We start from the raw sequence: 20,180 nt of genomic DNA on the forward strand, positions 1-20,180 counted from the left end.
GAGTGGGATACTCCAACTTAGTAACTATGCACAAATCTTGAGGACATCTAACTGCAGAGTGTGCGGCAAGGCCACTGCTTCACTTTGCCACTGAGATGAAGATTTAAAGGTGAACTATACTTTAGGTTTCTCTTCGGGGTCTAATTTGGCACCCCCTTTCTTACTCGCTGTGTGTGCTGGCTCCTGTTAAGAATCCAAAAAAGTAGACCGCACTCAGGAAAGTAAGATGAAAACAATCAAAACTCCTTTATTCTTCTTCGGTGTAGCAGACAGACAGTACAATGCACATAACAGACGTGCCCGGTTAACGCGTTTCACGAATTAAATCGCTTACTCATAACCATACACTGTGGAGCTGTGGAAGCCGACGTACATTTGTAGGTAAACCAAGGAAAAGGGAGGTGACCGAAGAATGTAATTGCTGGCTCCTGTTCACTGACTCTCCCTGGAGTGGTCCTCTTCCTGGGCAGACCCCTGGCAAGCTTCCTGGTACTCACGGACACTGTTTTATTTCAGGTTGCTCTGCCACTTGCTCCACCGTCAGTTTCCTCTGGACCACACAGCTCAGCACCACACTTCTGGTCCACTAGGCTGACAGCCTGTGACCACCTTCCACTCTGACAGGAGGAGAGACAGCCGTCGCCCACCTCCTGGGACCTGGCTTCCCACCCAAAGACACTGCGTGACACGTGCCCTTGGCTTTTATGACCAATCCCAGGATGCACCGCGGTTGTGCCCTCCCACTGGGACAGCCACAAAAGCCTGTGTGTCACTGGCTGTGTTTCCTCCACTGTCCAACATGCTCCCCTATTGGATACAGTGGGGACACACCCTCAGACCAAGTGAATCACACATGGACACATGCAACAGGCAAAACTACTGATCAGGCTCCCCTGATCAGCAGATGAAGGAAACAAATGCTTTTTCCTAGCACCTATCTAGGATGGTGCTACATCTATATATTACAAAATAACCTACTGATGATCTAATACCACCGGAAGAAAGTTATTTGTGTGAAAAAAATTATTTAAATTTAATTTGGGTACAGTGTTGCATGACCGAGCATCTGCCAGTTAAAATAGCACATTGCTGAATAGCACTGGTCATTAAGGGGGGAAAACCTTTCGGAGGTCAATTGGGTAATTCCTGAGAGCAAAATACAAATAACCAATTGTTTTTATAAAGAAAAATTCCCTTCAGTACAGGTCTACTGACATAAGCAGAAGAGTATGCAGGGTGGGAGTAAATGTTCTCCAAGCCAATAGTTGGGGGAAGAGGGCCAAGGAAGTATATAGCTAATGGAAAGGAAAGATAGGATAGGGGATGGGCTTGTGGGAGAGTAATGGTGTAAGGTAAGTAGGGGAAAGGAGTGGAGATCGGAGAAACAGGTACTAATGGCTCGTTTCCACTAAGCTTTCTGGTACGGTTTGGTACGGTACGCTATTTATGCCGTTTCCATTATGAATGGTACCCTAATTCCGAACCGTACCGTACCACTTTTTGGTACCCTTTCGTTGGGGTACCAAGCACATTAGTACCGTACCAACAGGGTGGAGCTACACTCTGCAGAACTTTGATTGGTTGACAGAGAATCGTCTATCACAGCTTTCCTGCTACACTATGCCTATCATGAAAGGGTACTATTGGCAGTGGAAACGCAATGTGTACCGTACCGAACCGTACCGTACTGAACCGAACCGTACCACTCAGTGGAAACGAGGCATAAGACTGAAAAGGAAAAGCAGGGTGGATGGTAGAGTTTGGAAAGCAGGGTTCATTTGGACACACAGAATTAGGACCAGACTGAGGTCAGGTTATTGTGGACATCAGAGTTTTACATTCATCTGAAAAGTGAAAGTCACTCCAGTAAAACCAGGTTTATAGTAGGTTTAATGCTTGTTTTTTGAGGATTAGACAAGATCCCCCATTCTTCTTATCTCTTCTACTTTTAGGCCCCTTTCACACAGGCCGACCATTCAGATCCGCCTGTCCGTTTTTTTGGCGGATCTGAACGGTCCCCCCATGCATTCCTATGGGGCATCGGATGTCAGCGGAGACATGTCCGCTGACATCCGACCCGATCCGATCCGTCAAATCTGGACGGATGGAAACCCTATTTTCCATCCGTCCAGCGGATCGGATCGGGTGAGAACGGACTGACGTATCGTTGACATCCGATTTCCCCCATAGAGATGCATGGGGAACTGTCAGCTGTGTCTCCGCACACAGCGCGGAGACACAGCTGTCATCCTCCTGCTCAGCGGGGGATCGGCGGCTCGATCCCCCGCTGAGAAAAACGGACTCCGTCCAACGGACGGAGTGTGTGAAAGGAGCCTTAGTCTCCACATAGAAATCAATGGTGAGTGAGAATCTTTCCATCATAGTGGAATACAGATTTTATCGACCTTAGAAGGATTCTGCTGTAGCGCTTCTTCCCCAGTGGATTGCCCCGCAGCCAGGCACACAATCTCAGCCAAACCTTTCCTCAGTAACCAGTCTAGTGGTGTTGTTTTTGTTGTTTTTATTTTTGGAGAACATGAATAGGGTTGAGGGGATTAAGTGTGATACTCCAAAAACATAAATTATTTACAGATTGAGTACAGTGAACTCCTTTCTGTGAAACTGAAGCAGAAGTCCTTGCATATAGCAAACTGTGGACTTGTCTGTGTAGTGAAATAGTTAAATGTAGAGCCGAAGAAAAAAGTCCTTTTTTTCAAACTGCAGACTTGGCTTTATAGTAGAAGTATTTAAAAGCATACATGCTTCTTTCTTTAGAACACCAAGAGAAGAGTCACTTCACAGAGAGCTAGATAGACTAAGCTCTTCAGGACACCACCCCCTTTAGACAAACACACAGCTGACTCGATAGCACAAGAGGGGTGACAGCAGTCCAAAAGTCTCTAAGATCTCTCAAAGCAATCTGTACTTGCAACGTGTCCAGGGACAGTTGTTTGGCTCCTTCCAATATCCAAGTGACATCTTTCCCCAGTGATACCAGGCTAGATCTTCAGCAGACAGCCCCTCAGTCAGTTCTCAGTAAATTCAACATCGACCAGTGGCGGCTGGTGCTCAAATTTTTTGGGGGGGGGCGCCAAATGAAAAATGTAATAGGTATTGCTTCGCGGCAAAAAACGCGGTAAAAAATTGCGTGACTTTGAGGTCATGGTACAGGCATGGCACAGGTGATGGTATAGGCATGGCACAGGTGATGGTATAGGCATGGCACAGGTGATGGTACAGGCATGGCACAGGTCATGGTACAGGAGATGGTATAGGCATGGCACAGGTCATGGTAGGGGCATGGCACAGGTCATGGCACAGATGATGGTATAGGCATGGCACAGGTCATGGTACAGGCATGTCACAGGTCATGGTACAGGCATGTCACAGGTCATGGTACAGGCATGTCACAGGTCATGGTACAGGAGATGGTATATGCCCCCTTTCAATGCAGAGTTCAGCATGCGTGCCCCCTTCAATGCAATGAACACTGTGCTGTGCCCCCTTCAATGCAATGAACACTGTGCTGTGCCCCCTTCAATGCAGAGTTCAGCGTGTGTAGTGGGGTGAATCCCCCCAATGGAAACCTAGGCACCAATAAAACGGTACAAATAGAGGAGTGAATCCCCCCCAATGGAAACCTAGGCACCAATAAAACGGTACAAATAAAGGGGTGGATCCCCCCAATGGAAACATAGGCACCAATAAAACAATACAATTGAGGGGTGAATCTTCCCAATGTAAACATAGGCACCAGTAAAACAGTACAAATAGAGGGATGAATCTCCCCAATGGGAACATAGGCACCAATTAAAAAGGGTCTAATCTTTCTAGTCTCCATAAAAAACTGGAAAAATAGTTTTGCCAAGGGATAGAGTGAGCATCCCAAAAAGGGCCACAGGCAGGACTAAAGATGTGAGAGAGGGTGTAGAGTTAGACTTTATCTTATGGATATGAGTGGTTAGAGAGACATATAGAAGAGAAGTAGTACCCTCTCAGCACGCCATGCCCCGCTCCGGCTCCTCCACCTCTCCTCTTGGCTCGGTTGGCTCTGGCTTCCTTCACCGTGTCCGCTGCAGTGGCATCTTTGTCGGCACCTTGACTGGCACTGAAGGACAGGAACGCTGTAAATCCCACTGCCAACCCCAACACACTGGCCAGCCGCATCCTGCCTGCTCACAGGAGCTTCTTCTCCCCTCTTCTCCTCTGGATCCCCCTTCTTCTCCTTCTCTGGATCCCCCCTTCTTCTCCTCCTCTGGATCCCCCCTTCTTCTCCTCCTCTGGATCCCCCCTTCTCCTGGCTCTGCGGGCTCCCAATGGTCCTGCACAGATTTTGTCAGCCTAGCCCCGGGCACTCAGGAGAAGTTCGGGCACACTATCTTCCAGCATCTATGTAGGGGAAAATGGCATTACGCAGGCAGAAGGTTGCTGTGCTCTATCCCCAGATCGCACTCTATTCCAAGGAGACGGACAGCAGCGCTACTCAGGGTTACCCGACTCAGCGGTGACGGTGCATGACTAACGCATGCACCGGCACCGCCCCATTGCAACGTCAGCGATCGGATGTCCTGGATGATGATTGGTCCAGGCTGGAGACTGGACCAATCACAGCCAGGATATCACAAAGGTGGGGGTGGCCCAGCGCTATTTCCTGCGCACAGGTTACGCCCCCAGAAGGCAGCCAATCGGCGCCTCTTCTGGGTCGTAAACCCCACCCCCCCCCATAGCCACCACATAGGCCGGCGAAAGCGATTTTTTTTTCAAAACGTTATTGTTCTTTTTGTAATTTTGCCCCCTATGCACAGGCCGCCACTGACATCGACTCCCTCAGTCCATCCACCTGAGGCCTCACAAACAGTAAGCACATGGCGGCGTTGCCCTGGAGGAAGCAGCCCTCAAGGCTGAACTAATTGTCTTCAGGAAAAGACCCAGAAGCCCAGTGTCTTGGAGAATTTATACAGACTCCCAGCAGCCTTCAGGGCCCTGTCCCCTGGAATTGGCTAGGGCTGCATAAATATTCATACTTCCATTTGCATTTACTATCAGACCGGTAGCACTCAAGAACACTGAATGGACCTAATTAATCAACTGCACTGGCAACAGTGAGCACAACTAAAATTACCAAATAAAAACACACCTAGCTCCAGTGAACACAGCGAGCTTGCACTAAATCTAACTAATCCTAGCACCTATCTAAAATGGAGCTACAATCACCCCCTGCCAAAAATAGGCCATGTCTGCATTGGCCTTAGCTAAAGGCTCCTAACAAAAACATTTTACAAAAATAGGGCGAAGTATCCAACGAAGTTGGAGGAAATAAGGGAGGTTAACAATTAACAAACGCCATGTGGAATTCCACATATTGACATTAAAGAATATGTACAAAAAAATTAGCAGTAGAAAAATACTTTAGTACAAAAATACACAAATGTATATGATTGAAAAGCAAAGGGGATTATAGAAGGTGTGTGGGAACCAGCCGGTCCCTAGTTTGATATACTTACCCATCAGTCTGCTAATAAACCAAATATACCTGTCTAACAAATTGGGTTAAAAACAGGGGTTTAGATAACACACATTTGCAAAGGCATGTATAAGCTGCAGGGCCAACAACAAGGCACTCTGTGTATCCTGCAGTCCTAACACTTCCTAATACTACTAAACCTGAGTGTCTTGAGTGTCTCCACAAAGGAAGTACATGAATGCTAATGGGTCCTACCAATGCATGAAGTACTAGCATATAGCAAAAATGCACTCCCACCAAAAATAAATGGAATGGTGGGGTGGCAAAGCAAATATATACATTTATTATCCATATTTATCCTAGCTAATCCCTATTTCTATCTAAGCACTCGTATTTACAGTTACAGGTTAGTAGTAAAGCCGAAGTTCATCAGACTTCACCTACAGTAGAAAAGAGCAGAGTTAGTACATCCTATCAAAACTAATATGTACAACCTACTTAACAGGATAATGTTTGGAGCACTACCTCCACAGGGGTAACCCACCAAAAGCTCACGATATCAGAACATAACATTCCTGACCATAAATGTTATATCTTAATGTAAAACTAATGCAGGTGTGCACACTCTACACTAAAGCACATAAATCACTATACCACATAATACTAACACATCCTTTACTTAGCAAACCCATGCCACCTAATGGCCTAAATACACTCCCAGGCCCCTAATGGGCATAAAAAACCATGTGTAATACTATTACTGCAAATGAGCAACATATATACATGTAGCACCCTCCTAGGTAGGAGCTAGGAAAACTATAAGGGGGGCCCTGTCTGCTTATCAGAGGGGTTTAATTGTTCAGCTAGGCTGTCATGTGTTTCCAGGTGTGTCTGTTGAGCTTGTGGATTCTCCCCACTGTAGTCAATAAGGGCTCTTGTTAGACAGTGAAGGAAACCTGACCAATAGTACACCAGGGCTCATATCAGTCCCAGTGGGCGAAACTGACCGCAAAGCATCCTGGAATGAGATATAAGTCTGAGGAGAGCACATGACAGGGTGTCTTTGGCGGGAAGCAGAGTCCCAGGAGGAGGGTGGCGGCTGTCTCTCTTCCTGTCAGCGTGAGGAAAGTGTCCTTGGCGGTCGGCCTAAAGGACAGAAGGTTGAGCTGAGCTGCAGAGAGGGATCCTGTGTGCTGTGGACCGAGTGGAGCTGCTGGGGCAGATGTTTCCAGGAAAGCAGTGTCATGAGTGAGTATTGTAAACTGCCCAGGGGTCTGCCTAGGAGAGGGGACCACTCCAGAAGGTCGGAGGGATCCAGGAGCCACCTAACCAGTAGAGAAGGCTTAGAAAGGAGGTGCCAGTGTCTAAGCCCTGAAGATAAGTGTGTGAAAGAGGGTGCCGGTGCAGGCCCGGAGGTGTTAAGCAATGCAGCAGACTTACAAGTAGCTACCTCAGTAAAGAGGGTTAAAGGAAGCTTTAAATTGGACTTTGTGCCACAAGAAGGTGTCAGAAGTCAGTTCAGCATTAACAGACAGCAAGTCAGCATTAACCAGCATCAACTGACGTTGACCGGCATCTAGCCAGCGTCAAGTCAGTGCCAATGTGCATTTTTCAGTTGTCCCACTCAAATTGTGCATAGTTGAGCCAGAGGAGTATCCCACTTATCCCTTCTCCCATCCAAGTTCAAAATAATTATATAAAAAACAAAGATACTGGACTGTTTCTTGTCGCAGTGCTAACACTTGGAGAACATGCTTAATTGTGCTGTTGGTACTAGCGGTAACCCAGGCGGACCCATATCCAACAAAATGTCTGGGAATCCTGCTACATACAATTAAGCTAAATTTTGCCATATAGAGTCCTCCAGACTACAGGAAAACAAAGCACAGGCAGGAATCCTAGCTAGTCTATGCTATCTCTAGATATCTGCATATGAACATAACATGCTGTGAAAGGATGCTCCCTACCCAGGGACCCCTGGCAACACATAGCAACAGCAGTGGAGTTCTTTAGGATATTTGGGTTCTGGCTCTGCTAGCCAAAGTCTATAAACCCAAGTAGAAGATGTGGAGGTAAAGTGGTTGTAAAGGTAAAAGGATTTTTATCTTAATGCATTCTATGCATTAAGATAAAAAGCCTCCTGTGTGCATAAGCCCCCCTAATACTTACCTGAGCTCCCTCTGATCCAGCGATGTTGCACGAGAGACTCAGGGGACTCTCCCTCCTCATTGGCTGAGACAGCAGCGAAGCGCCATTGGCTCCTGCTACTGTCAATCAAAGTTAGTGAGCCAATGAGATGAGAGAGGGGGTTGAGCTGCGGCTCCGTGTCTAAATAGATGCACGATGCTGTGGTTCAGCTCGGGTGCCCCCATAGCAAGCTGCTTGCTGTGGGGGCACAGTGAAAGGGGGGAACACGGAGAGAGGGGAAAGAGGGCGGTTCAGAAGCAGGCAGAACAGGGGGGGGGGGGGGAATCGGGGTCGGAGAAGCAATTACAGGAACGATGCCCTGTGTCTGTGTCTCTCCCTGCAGCAGCTGAAAGCTGGCAGGAGTGGGAAAAACTGTCTTTCAGCTGCTGCAGAGAGCCACACAGGGCTTCCTTCTGTACTTGCCCCCCTGCCCGACCCCACCGATTCCCCATGCTGTTGGGGCCCCCCTGTGTGCTCGGGCCCCCTACAGGAGGACTGGCAGTCCCCATCAGCAGCCCTGCATATTTGCATTATATTAGTCTCAGAACCTGGGTGATTAATATGTGTCCTGGTTTAAAGGGATGAGATGGAAACCCTATGTGGAGTCACTTAATTAATGTAAGCACCTTTCACCTGGATCACATTGTTGAGAACCACTAAAGGAACGGCACTGTATAAATTATAAAGGGAGAAATAGGTGGTGCTGCCTTGGGGACAAACTAAAGTGTGTCAAAACAGTAGGTGGAAATATGTGAAAACCTCTAATGAAATCTGACAAGTATCAATAATATAAAAACTGTGAACAATTACAAATAAATAAAGTGCTCATGTGCAAAGAATAAATATGTAAACCCCCAAAAATGTGTCAATAAAGTGACTAAGTGCCAAATAAGTGACAATATGTGTGAAAAAATTATTCCACATGAAAATTTGTATAAAAATAATTTCAATCAATAAATAAGTACATAACTCATATAAAAGTCCACCAGAAGGAGAAATAAATTGATAAAAAAATTTAAAATAAAAAAACAAAATGACAAAGTGCCAGTGATTTTCCAATCTTCATTGATAAACTGTGACTGCAGATACACTCGTGCTTCCCCTCTCTCCCAGATCTGTACTCACCTGAGAGAAGAACCCCTACAGGGGTAATGAGCATCAATCACAGACTGAATATGTAAAAAGGCGCTGGTAATCTTAATATATCACGTGTTATAAAAATTAATAGGTGATTTAAAGTGTAATATATGTGATTAAAAATTGCTACAAATATATATATGATCTACTATTGGTGCAATTAGCAAAGAAAAGTGCATACCAGTGCAATTTCAATTCAGAAGTGTTTGTGCTTCTCAAAGTAAATTAATCCACAAAGGTGTGGATCAGTGAACCAATAAATAGATATATAAAGAATTCCATACAAAAATCACATAAGAATATATAAAAATATAAATATATAAATGTGCTCCAAGTAGTGTTTAAAAGTCCAGGCAATAGCATGCAATCAAAATTGTGCTTGATGGATTCTTATTAATCCCTTCACAGTGCTCCAGGTGCTGGGATGTGACAACCGTCAATTAAGAAGTGCTTGTGCTTCTCAAAGTAAATTAATCCACAAAGGTGTGGATCAGTGAACCAATAAATAAACATATAAAGAATTCCATACAAAAATCACATAAGGATATATAAAAAAATCACATAAGAATATATAAAAAAGTATAAATATAAAAATGTGCTCCAAGTAGTGTTTAAAAGTCCAGGCAATAGCATGCAATCAAAATTGTGCTTGGTGAATTCTTATTAATCCATTCACAGTGCTCCAGGTGCTGGGATGTGACAACCGTGGCCTCTTACCAGCTAGCAGCAGGTCACAAGGACCCCCAACGCCTGTGATCCCTTTATTGGGTGGATCAGACCTCTCCTCGATTGCTTGGATCTCTGGCTCCTATATTACTCGAGTTGGACCATGTAGTCCCCCCATACACATAAAGATATAGAAGAACAAATAGCCTCCAATAGTGAAATACTGTTTTATTCTCCAAAAAACATACACTATAAGGTGACAATTAGCCTCTTACTATTTGTTGTGCCCTCCTGGCACTGGGCAATTCGGCAGTACAAAATCGTTTTTTTGGGTCTTAGGAAGATATTCTCCGGGGATCTGCAGCACCCTGTATCTCCTTTCCCCCTTTCTTTGTATTTCGGCGGTGGATGTGTATCCCAGCCTCTGTTCCGAATGCCTCTGTGTGTTACTTCCGGGTTAGCATTGACCACAATGCATTTCGCTTAACGAGCGTCCTCAGGCAGTCTGGGATACACATCCACCGCCGAAATACAAAGAAAGGGGGAAAGGAGATACAGGGTGCTGCAGATCCCCGGAGAATATCTTCCTAAGACCCAAAAAAACGATTTTGTACTGCCGAATTGCCCAGTGCCAGGAGGGCACAACAAATAGTAAGAGGCTAATTGTCACCTTATAGTGTATGTTTTTTGGAGAATAAAACAGTATTTCACTATTGGAGGCTATTTGTTCTTCTATATCTTTATGTGTATGGGGGGACTACATGGTCCAACTCGAGTAATATAGGAGCCAGAGATCCAAGCAATCGAGGAGAGGTCTGATCCACCCAATAAAGGGATCACAGGCGTTGGGGGTCCTTGTGACCTGCTGCTAGCTGGTAAGAGGCCACGGTTGTCACATCCCAGCACCTGGAGCACTGTGAATGGATTAATAAGAATTCACCAAGCACAATTTTGATTGCATGCTATTGCCTGGACTTTTAAACACTACTTGGAGCACATTTTTATATTTATACTTTTTTATATATTCTTATGTGATTTTTTTATATATCCTTATGTGATTTTTGTATGGAATTCTTTATATGTTTATTTATTGGTTCACTGATCCACACCTTTGTGGATTAATTTACTTTGAGAAGCACAAGCACTTCTTAATTGACGGTTGTCACATCCCAGCACCTGGAGCACTGTGAAGGGATTAATAAGAATCCATCAAGCACAATTTTGATTGCATGCTATTGCCTGGACTTTTAAACACTACTTGGAGCACATTTATATATTTATATTTTTATATATTCTTATGTGATTTTTGTATGGAATTCTTTATATATCTATTTATTGGTTCACTGATCCACACCTTTGTGGATTAATTTACTTTGAGAAGCACAAACACTTCTGAATTGAAATTGCACTGGTATGCACTTTTCTTTGCTAATTGCACCAATAGTAGATCATATATATATTTGTAGCAATTTTTAATCACATATATTACACTTTAAATCACCTATTAATTTTTATAACACGTGATATATTAAGATTACCAGCGCCTTTTTACCTATGATATATACCTATTTATTGTTTTATTACAATTAAAAGGGCAGCAGGTTCAACAATCTTTTATTTAAAGGGCCAGGCGCCTTCTCTTTTCTTTTTATCACAGACTGAATATGTCTTCCCTATATGTGCTTAGTAGTAAAGACCTCGGATATATGGACTAGGGATCGACTGATATCAGTTTTTCATTGCCGATACCGATATTTTGGCCATTGCATATCGGTATCGGCCGATATGGGTCCATATTTTCGTACATTTAAACAAAATTTTTTTGATCACTTGACAGGTACTGTTGTGGAGGGATCTGGGAGTCTAAAAAACGCCAAGTTTGGCTGTTTTGAATGCTGTCGTTTTTTTCGAATCTGTCGCAGAGTACCCGGAAGTGATGTCATGATATCACTTCCAGGTTTTTACATGGAGACCCGATCAGAGCCAAATGTGGCTTTGATTGGGTCTTCGGCGGCCATGCAGGAAGGCGGCAGGAGGGGGGGGGGGGCGTCCCCTCCCGCTCCTTGTAATGACAGCTGAGCAGCTTCTCAGCCGCATCGGTTGTCATTACAAGACAGCCGACCATCGGCTATGGACGCCGATACCGGGGTGATGCCTCCAGCTGCAGGCATCACTCCGGTACAAACATTTTCCGAAATATCGGCAATATCGGCCTTGCCGATAATCGGTCGATCCCTAATATGGACCACAGACACCAATCTCTTAGGTACTCACTCCCAGTTACCACAGGTATGCAGAAATGGTAACAAATGTCTCGTAGTGTAAATCTGTTAAAGAGTAGATCATTTTATTCCAAACAGTAGTGATTATACCCACAAACAAAGGAGGAAAATAGAGCTGGTAAGATAGGCATTTTGATGCCCATCAAACATGGCATGCTGTGTAAAATTTTCCACACTACGAAGCAAAGCATCATTCTTATGGCAACGTGAATAAACCCAGAGTAGTTAATTTTCAAGTAGGTGGTTGGGGGGTGGTAAAAATGTGAATTAGTTGCCTGCTATTACTGCCTCTATGTACACTTAGCCTAACTATGGGATAAAATAATGTTTAAATGAATGAGGTGTTAGGAATTGATATATATTGACAATGATATGGGCCTATCAATTTTAGGATGTTTTTTTTTTTTTTTTTTATGTTTAAACTTAAATATGTGGCTCATAGAAATTGTTTGAGCTAAGGGGTGATGGTAAGGAGCTCTATTAATTTTCCCATTTTTAATATATTGTCCTCAGTCAGTGTCCTGAATCCCCACCACACCATGCAGAACATGTAAAAGAAACACTACAAAACAGGAAAGATAAATAATATTATTGGCATCAAAGAAGCCAAACAAGAAATCACTCCTGCACTCTCTAGGGACCATGTTTTGCATTTTCTATTAGATTCAATTATGCCGATTCGACATCTACTAATAGCCGAACGCCTATTTGATGGCGCTTCTCTGTTCACCACAGTGAGCTCTTATTTGTTTTAATTGGGTGCAACATCTAACATCCATTGCTTCGTTATATTATAGTAAATCAACCCCCCAGAGGCTGAACTGCCTCCTGCCATTTATTGCTACTGAGAGCACAGGTATACTCTTCAGCTCTTTCCACGGATGCTAATGGGGGGACGCAAGAAGACAACCAGTAGTAGCAGAGTTATTGGACGATATATATATGGTTGCACATAGCTGGGTCCAGTGGCACTTGAGTCTTGATTTTCCCAGCTTTGACTTTATCCATTATCACGTGTTAATCATTGTACAATTATGTTTCTTTACAGATAAAAAATGGATGTTGATCTGGATCCTTGTAGGCTTCACCATCCTTCTTATCACTTCCCTGTGTATTGTTTGCTGGAACCAAAAGAAAATCAGGTATGTCATAAAATACAATTCATTTTTTGAAATTTTAACTTGTAAACAGCACTGACTGATGCTAACCAGTGATTAAAAATAATTCTCCTGAGAATTCCTTCTATTAGCTATTTTGCAATGAACAGACAGAGCTGCCAAAAGAGATGAACTTAAAGTGAGCCTTGTTTGGCAACACAACAGTTTGACTTTAAAGCCGTTCCTTGTAGCATCTAAAGCTTGCCATACACTACACTAGTGTAGCGCAGGGGCGTAACTACAGGAGTTGCAGGGGTTGCAATTGCAACCGGGCCCCATGCTCCCCTGTACACCTGGATAGGGGGGGGGGCGGCGGTGGGGGGCAGCATGTAGAGAAATCACTGTCCTCCTTTTTCCTTCTGTAGCTGCAGGAGGAAAATGGAGAAGCTTGGTTCCTCCATATGCTGCCCCCGCCACTCCTCCTATCCATTTCACTTGTGTTCTGCTGTCTCTGGCCCCTGTGTGCTCCCCTGGTCACCCCCCCCCCAACCCCCACTGTGCTATCTCCCCTCTCCTGCCGGCTGCTGCAGGAGATGGGTCCTAATAGAGAACCAGGAAGGGGTCAGTAAATATGTAATTTACCAGCTCCTTCCTTTTCTGAATGGACAGAGTCATAGTTAGTGACATTGTAAAAAAATAAAATAAAATGATATAAAATAATACAATTAAAATACCAAAAAATAAAAACGACTGACACCAGTGGGTGAACTTCCAGGATTGCAAAAGTCACACTTGCGACCGGGCCCTGGCATTCCACCACCATGGGGAGGCCCCAAGATGGCAGGAAGGGGGCCCACTGCAGAACTCGTGAAAGGGTCCTGCTGCGGGACCGTAATAAAGGGTCCTGCAATGAGAGTAAAGGGCCCCAGGATCAGTGGGAAGAGCCCCAGGCTTGAAGGGAAGGGCCCCGGCCGGTTGTCCCGGGGGGCCCTTCATGGTTTCTTGCACCGGGGCCCTGAAGGTCCTAGTTACGCCTCTGGTGTAGCACTTACCCCCCAAAGAGCTGCTGATGTTTGGGTCCCCTGTCTCTAGATGTGAATGACATTCTCATTAATACATCAAGGCTGAAGAGTAAATATATATTGTAACAACAAACAATAAATCAACAGTCAAAAGATGGAAAAGCAATAGACACATTAACAAGTATACAAAAACAGTTACAAAATAATATGTGACTCACACATGCATTAGTAATTAACAAGTGGACCAATCACTTTACCTCTAATCCCTATACTATGGGATCCTGACTAAGGGGCAATGAAAAAAGTGGTCCAACAGTCTCTGGCAAACCTCCTTCCACTGGTTAATGCGTTGGGGCCAAAATCCTCTGTTGGAGTTCTCAAACCTAATTCCCCCTGAACCTGGGTAGACCTTAAGTGCCTAAACAGTGTCCCAAACAAGTAATACTATACTTTAAATAGGATGGAATGGACAGCGGTCTTTCACTGACACATATCATGATGACTTGTCTCCTCCACTCTCTGTCCTTGGCTCAATGATACCAGCTGTAGTGATGTCCTCCCCACAACCAGACAGTGACACCAGGCTTGACAGTTGTATTCCCACAATGAAGAAGATGGCAGCGACTCGACCCCTCTGCGTCCCTTCACCACTCTGCGTAGCCTGCTGCACTGCGTGTGTTCTACAGCGTCCTCCCAATGACTCCCTCAGGCCCAGAAATAGGCCTTCCTTTTCCTCCTCTGCAGAGCTCTGTTTTATTCTAGGTTTTGTAGATCCAGAGCCAATCTGCAGCACATGCTCAGTCTCCCTGGGGAATCTCCCACAACCCCCTGCTCCTCCCAGCAGGCTCTGCATTTTCCCGAGGCTGCAGAGCAACAGCATTACTGCTTCCTTTTTTTCTTAGATAGTGGGTAGGGCTTTCCTTTGGCTGTACAAAGCACTGCAGCACAGCCATAGGCCCCTTTTACACGGGCGGTGCACCCGACAGACTCAGTTTTGTTAATCGGGGATCAATCCGCCGATCCCCGCTGAGCAGGAGGATGGCAGCTCCGTCTCCGCTTAATTTGCAGAGACAGACCTGTCAGATCCCCGCTCTCCTCTAAGGGAGATAGGATGAGAATGGACCGCCTGTCCATTTTCATCTGATCTGATCCTCCAGACGGATAGAAAATTGGGTTTCCATCCGTCCGGATTTCATGGACAGGATAGGATCTGATAGCAGCTGGTGTCAGAGGACCTCTCACCGCTGACATCCACTGCCCCATAGGGATGCATGGAGCATCCGATCAGATTCGCCTGAAAAACTGACAGATGGATCGGAGCGGAAAGTCCGTGTTCTCTCTCCTTCTCTTCTCAATGGCAGGCAAGAGAACAGCAGTAGAACTGGCTGCATGTGTGACACTGTCAGTTATAGACTGCTCCATGCAGCTGAAAAGGGATGTGGGCCCAAGCTACACTAGCAAAGATTTCTAGACAATTTCCAGTTTTAACCGCTTGCCGACCGCCGCACGACGATTTACGTCGGCAGTCAGCCCCTCTCAGGCAAAGCGACGTAGTTCTACTTCGCTAGCCTGTGAGGGTCTAGGGAGCGAGCGCGCGCTGCCGGAGGCACGCTCTCGCGCGGTCACGCACACCCCCCCCCCCCCGCGTGTGACCGGCGGACCCGATGTCCACCGGTCACTCGCGATCGTCCATTAGAGCAGGAGAAAGGCAGGCGGCTAATGTAAACAAAGCCGCCTGTCATTCTTCCCTGTGTATGAATAGTGATCATACGGTTCTACTATGTAGGACTGTTGATCACTGTTCATACAGCTCAAGCCACAGCCAATCACAGTTAGAATCACGCCCCTAGGGACACACATAACTCCTCCCTCTCAAAAAAAGTTAACCCCTTCACTGCCAGTGTCATTTTACAGTAACAGTGCATATGTATAGCACTGATTACTGTAGAAATGTCATTGGTAACCCCAAAAGTGTCAAAAATGTCAGTCAAGGGTCCGATCTGTCCGCCGCAATGTCGCAGTCCCGCAAAAAAGTTCGCAGATCGCCGCCATTACGCGTTAAAAAAAAAAACAACAAAAATTACAAAAATCTTTCCCTTAGTTAGTAAACGCAATAACTTTTGCGAAAACCAATCAAAATACGCTTTTTGTGATTTTTTTTTTTACCAAACATATGTAGCAGAAAACAAATTGGCCTAAAATGTTAAAAAATTTTGATTTTTACATTTTTTTGGGGGGAATTTCATATAAAAAATGTGCAAAATATTGTTATTTTTGCAAAATTGACGCTCTTTTTTTGTTTATAGCGCAAAAAGTAAAAATCGTACAGGTGATCAAATACCACCAAAAGAAAGCTCTGTTTGTGGGAAAAAAACGACGTCAAATTCGTTTAGGTACAGCATTGCACGACCGCGCAATTGTCCGTTAAAATCACGCAGTGCCGAATCGCAAAACAGGCCCTGGTCAGGAAGGGGGTAAAATCTTCCGGGGCTTAAGTGGTTAAGCACATCCACTTTTCTAACTATTAGCAAGGGCAAACAGATGTTTGTTTTCTACCACAGTAATGAGAAAAAGCAGGATGAAAAACTTTCCTTAATCACTTCAGGATCGGAAGGTTTCCCCCTTAATGACCAGGCCATTTTTTGCAATTTAACAATAAAATTGATGTCCTTTTTTTCCAAAAATAGAGCGACAATTAAAAAAAAAAAAAAAAACCACAATATTTTTCACTTTGTTGTCTGTGATTGGTACCAGAAGCAGATTGGTACATTGAACAGTCATCGGTAACCGGTGACAAATCATAACGTGGCTGCAAGACGCGCATGGGGTCCAGTCCTGGGAGGACGTCATATGATGTCCACCCGGAAAGACAAAGGCCCTGCCAAGCCGTCATTTGACAATAGGCTGGGTGGGAAGTGGTTAAGCTGTGGCTAATTGACCTCCCATTTTATTGATGCCAGTATAGTTCCAGGCCAATGCCACTTGGCAGCCAGTTACATAACACTGATGATCTTTTTAGCTTCCTGTAAGGGTGGGATTCTGACCACCGCTGTAAGAGGGGCATTTTTCCAACTGGTTTTAGGGAAAGTTCTACTGGGGAGAAACTCAGATAGATTGGTGATACCTGGTGTTATTGGCAGTGAAGCTAAGTGTGCCAAAGAAATAGCAGAATAGTCAAACAATGTTTCTGCCAAAACCTTTTAGGAATCCAAATTGCCAAAAATATCCATGAAATTCAGATTTGGTTGAGGACATCCAAATTCATGAAATTCAGTCTGAATTTATTGTCATTCACATTTAGGGATCAGCTTGATTTCCAGTTAAAGTTTCAGGCTGGCTCAGGCAAAGAACTTAAAATTAAATATTTGGAGGAAGTTTGTATTTCCTCAATCACAATCATACTAATTCAAGTTCTAAAGCTTTAAAAAAATTGGAATTATGGAAAGTTTTTGAAGGATTGGAACCTCAGTAAAATGTTGAATACTACTAGACTATGTCCCCATTGTTGAGATTTTTATCTCATTTTGTTTTTAACCTGATACCCATCCCCTACCTAGGAAAGGCAGGAAATTTTCCCCAATGGGTATACAAACATTAGTATGGCTCAAACCCTTATACATTTATTTGTTGCGATCTGTAATTCCATTGGGGAGATTTACTTTTCCTTTCCTATCTGACACCCATCAAATAGAAAGTGAAAATAACTCTTCCAATGGAAGACAACAGTAAGTCAACAAGGGTTCTGACCCTTCCCTATCCAAGACTAAAGAAAAATCTGGCTGCATTTGGGCTGCATAAGCCTAATCATGACTGGTTTTCATGAAATTAATAATTTTATTTTCTGTCTTTTATTTGCAGAACGTGCTCCAAAAAGTCATTTAACACATCTCCCCCGCAACAAGTGGATGGTTTTACAGAGGTATGTGGTAAACTGCTAGTTGTGAAAGTGAAATCACAAGCTAATTTGCAAATCATTTCCATGTGTTACAATTTTTTTTAAGCCTGATTAGGGTAAATCTGATTTACCAGAACCTACATACAGTTTATCTTATGGGAATTCTGGAAAGGAAGTCCATTTTTTTTTTTTAAAGGAAAATATCTCGTGCCATGGTTAGAAATGCATTACAATTAGATTTGCATGCTACCTAAAGCTGACCCCCAGGCAGATATAAAACATGCAGCTTTTTACTTTCTTTTACCTCATTAAATTTGTTTTATATAACCACTTGACCTCCGGAAGATTTACCCCCTTCATGACCAGGCCATTTTTCGCGATACTGTATCCAAATAAAATTTCTGTCCGTTTTTTCCAACAATTAGAGCTTTCTATTGGTCGTATTTGATCACCACTGCGTGTTTTATTTTTGCGCTATAAACAAAAAAAGACCAACAATTAAATAACAAAGTAAAACAAAAGAAAATCCTATGTTTTTTACTTTTTGCTATAAAATATATCAAATAAAAAAAACTGAAAAAAATTGAATTTCTTCAGAAATTTAGACCAATATATATCCTGCTACATATTTTTGGTAAAAAAAAAAATCCCAATAAGCCTATATTGATTGGCTTGCGCAAAAGTTATGGCCTCTACAAACTATGGGATATTTTTATTTATTTATTTTACTAGTAATGGCGGCGATCAGCGAATTATAGTGGGACTTCGATATTGTAATGGACAGTCAAACACTAACTGACACTTCTGACACTTTTTGTGGACCAGTGATACTAATACAGTGAACAGTGCTAAAAAATATGCACTGTCACTGTACTAATTAGGAAGGGGTTAAATATCTAGGGCAATAAAATAATTCACTGTGTGCCTAGAGTGTGTTTTAGTGTAGTGTGGGAGGTGCTTTATCTAGGGGAAGACATGAATCAATGTCCCTGCAGAGACACAGGATCTATGCCTTCCCTCCAGCCAGAACGGCGATCTGACTTGTTCACATAAGCAGACCACTGTTCTGCCTACCTGGAGCCTGCCGGTAGGCTCCCACTGTGTGTAACCACAGCGGGAGCGAGCCGGGGGAGAAACGCATGCACACCCCCTACTCGGAAGAGCCAGTTTATGTATATATACACAGGATCCAGTGCACAGGTGCCACCCTGTAGCAGTAAAACTGCTACGGGGTGGACATGAAGTGATTAAAAAGTAAGCAGTGTAAGTACCTAAATCTGACCTGGTATCAGCCTCTTGCAGTCCCTGTACAGCAGCGCTGGAAGAAAAGAGGAAGAAGCAGCACAAGCAGTCAATCAGTTCATATGCCAACAAGAAGCATATGGAGAGAAGGAGAGAGGAGAGTGACAGAGTTGAGCTCAGCAATGTGCTTTTTCTCCATTCACTAACCACAAGCTGGGGGAGGGTCTAGGATGACATGGGCTCAAAGGAAATAGATTAAATAATGCTGTCCATTAGAATGATAAAAAAAGACTGCTAGGGAAATTTCTGGTTTAAAGGTGAATATTGCCTGGAGTGCTTTTAGTGTCAGATGTTTTTTCAAGTATGTGTATGTTAAGTAATGTGTAAGTGTAACATTTCTATGTATTACAGTAGATCACATTACTTTCAATGTATCATGTGGTCACTGGGTAAGAGGAGACTTCCTTAATTAGTATTCATTAGACCCCAAACTCTCTCATCCATGTCTTTATGTCTTTGCTTTGTGTACTGGTCCAAATCATTTGGTGGAGGGGGGATTATGGTGTGGGGCTGTTTTTCAGGGGTTGGGGTTGGCCCTTTAGTTCCAGTGAAGGGAACTTTTAAGACGTCAGCATACCAAGACATTTTGGACAATTTCATGCTCCCAACTTTGTGGGAACAGTTTAGGGATGGTTACTTTCTGTTCCAACATGACTGCGCACCACTGCACAAAGCAAGGTCCATAAAGACATGGATGAGCGAGTTTGGGGTGGAGGAACTTGACTGGCCTGCACAGAGTCCTGACCTCAACCCAACAGAACACCTTTGGGATGAATTAGAGTGGAGACTGTGAGCCAGGCCTTTTTGTCCAACATCAGTGCCTGACCTCACAAATGCACTTCTGGAAGAATGGTCAAACATTCCCATAGACACACTCCTAAACCTTGTGGACAGCCTTCCCAGAAAAGTTGAAGCTGTTATAGCTGCAAAGGGTGGGCCAACTCAATAGTGAACCCTACGGACTAAGACTGGAATACCATTAAAGTTCATGTGTGTGTAAAGGCAGGCGTCCCAATACTTTTGGTAATATTGTCTATGTTGCTATCCAAGAATACTAGACATCTGGCCTCTTGCTGATCCAGAGGCTTCAGCCTTTCTGTGTCACTGACCAGAAAAAAAGCTCAAATA

The 20,180-nt window shown here is 44.0% G+C and overlaps 1 protein-coding gene across 1 annotated transcript in view; it reads left to right on the forward strand.

Moving 5' to 3' along the window:
- The window catches only part of LOC309545724 (cell surface glycoprotein CD200 receptor 1-A-like), a 108,923-nt gene that overhangs the window by 85,990 nt on the left and 2,753 nt on the right, over positions 1–20,180 (forward strand). Inside the window, exons 5-6 of the mRNA XM_082245059.1 lie at positions 12,785–12,878; positions 17,714–17,774. Of these exons, the coding sequence (XP_082101185.1) occupies positions 12,785–12,878; positions 17,714–17,774 (155 nt within the window). The remainder of the gene's footprint in view (positions 1–12,784; positions 12,879–17,713; positions 17,775–20,180) is intronic.

This window comes from Pelophylax lessonae, assembly GCF_965119305.1.
Source record: "Pelophylax lessonae genome assembly, chromosome: 2".
In the NCBI taxonomy this organism is placed as follows: domain Eukaryota; kingdom Metazoa; phylum Chordata; class Amphibia; order Anura; family Ranidae; genus Pelophylax; species Pelophylax lessonae.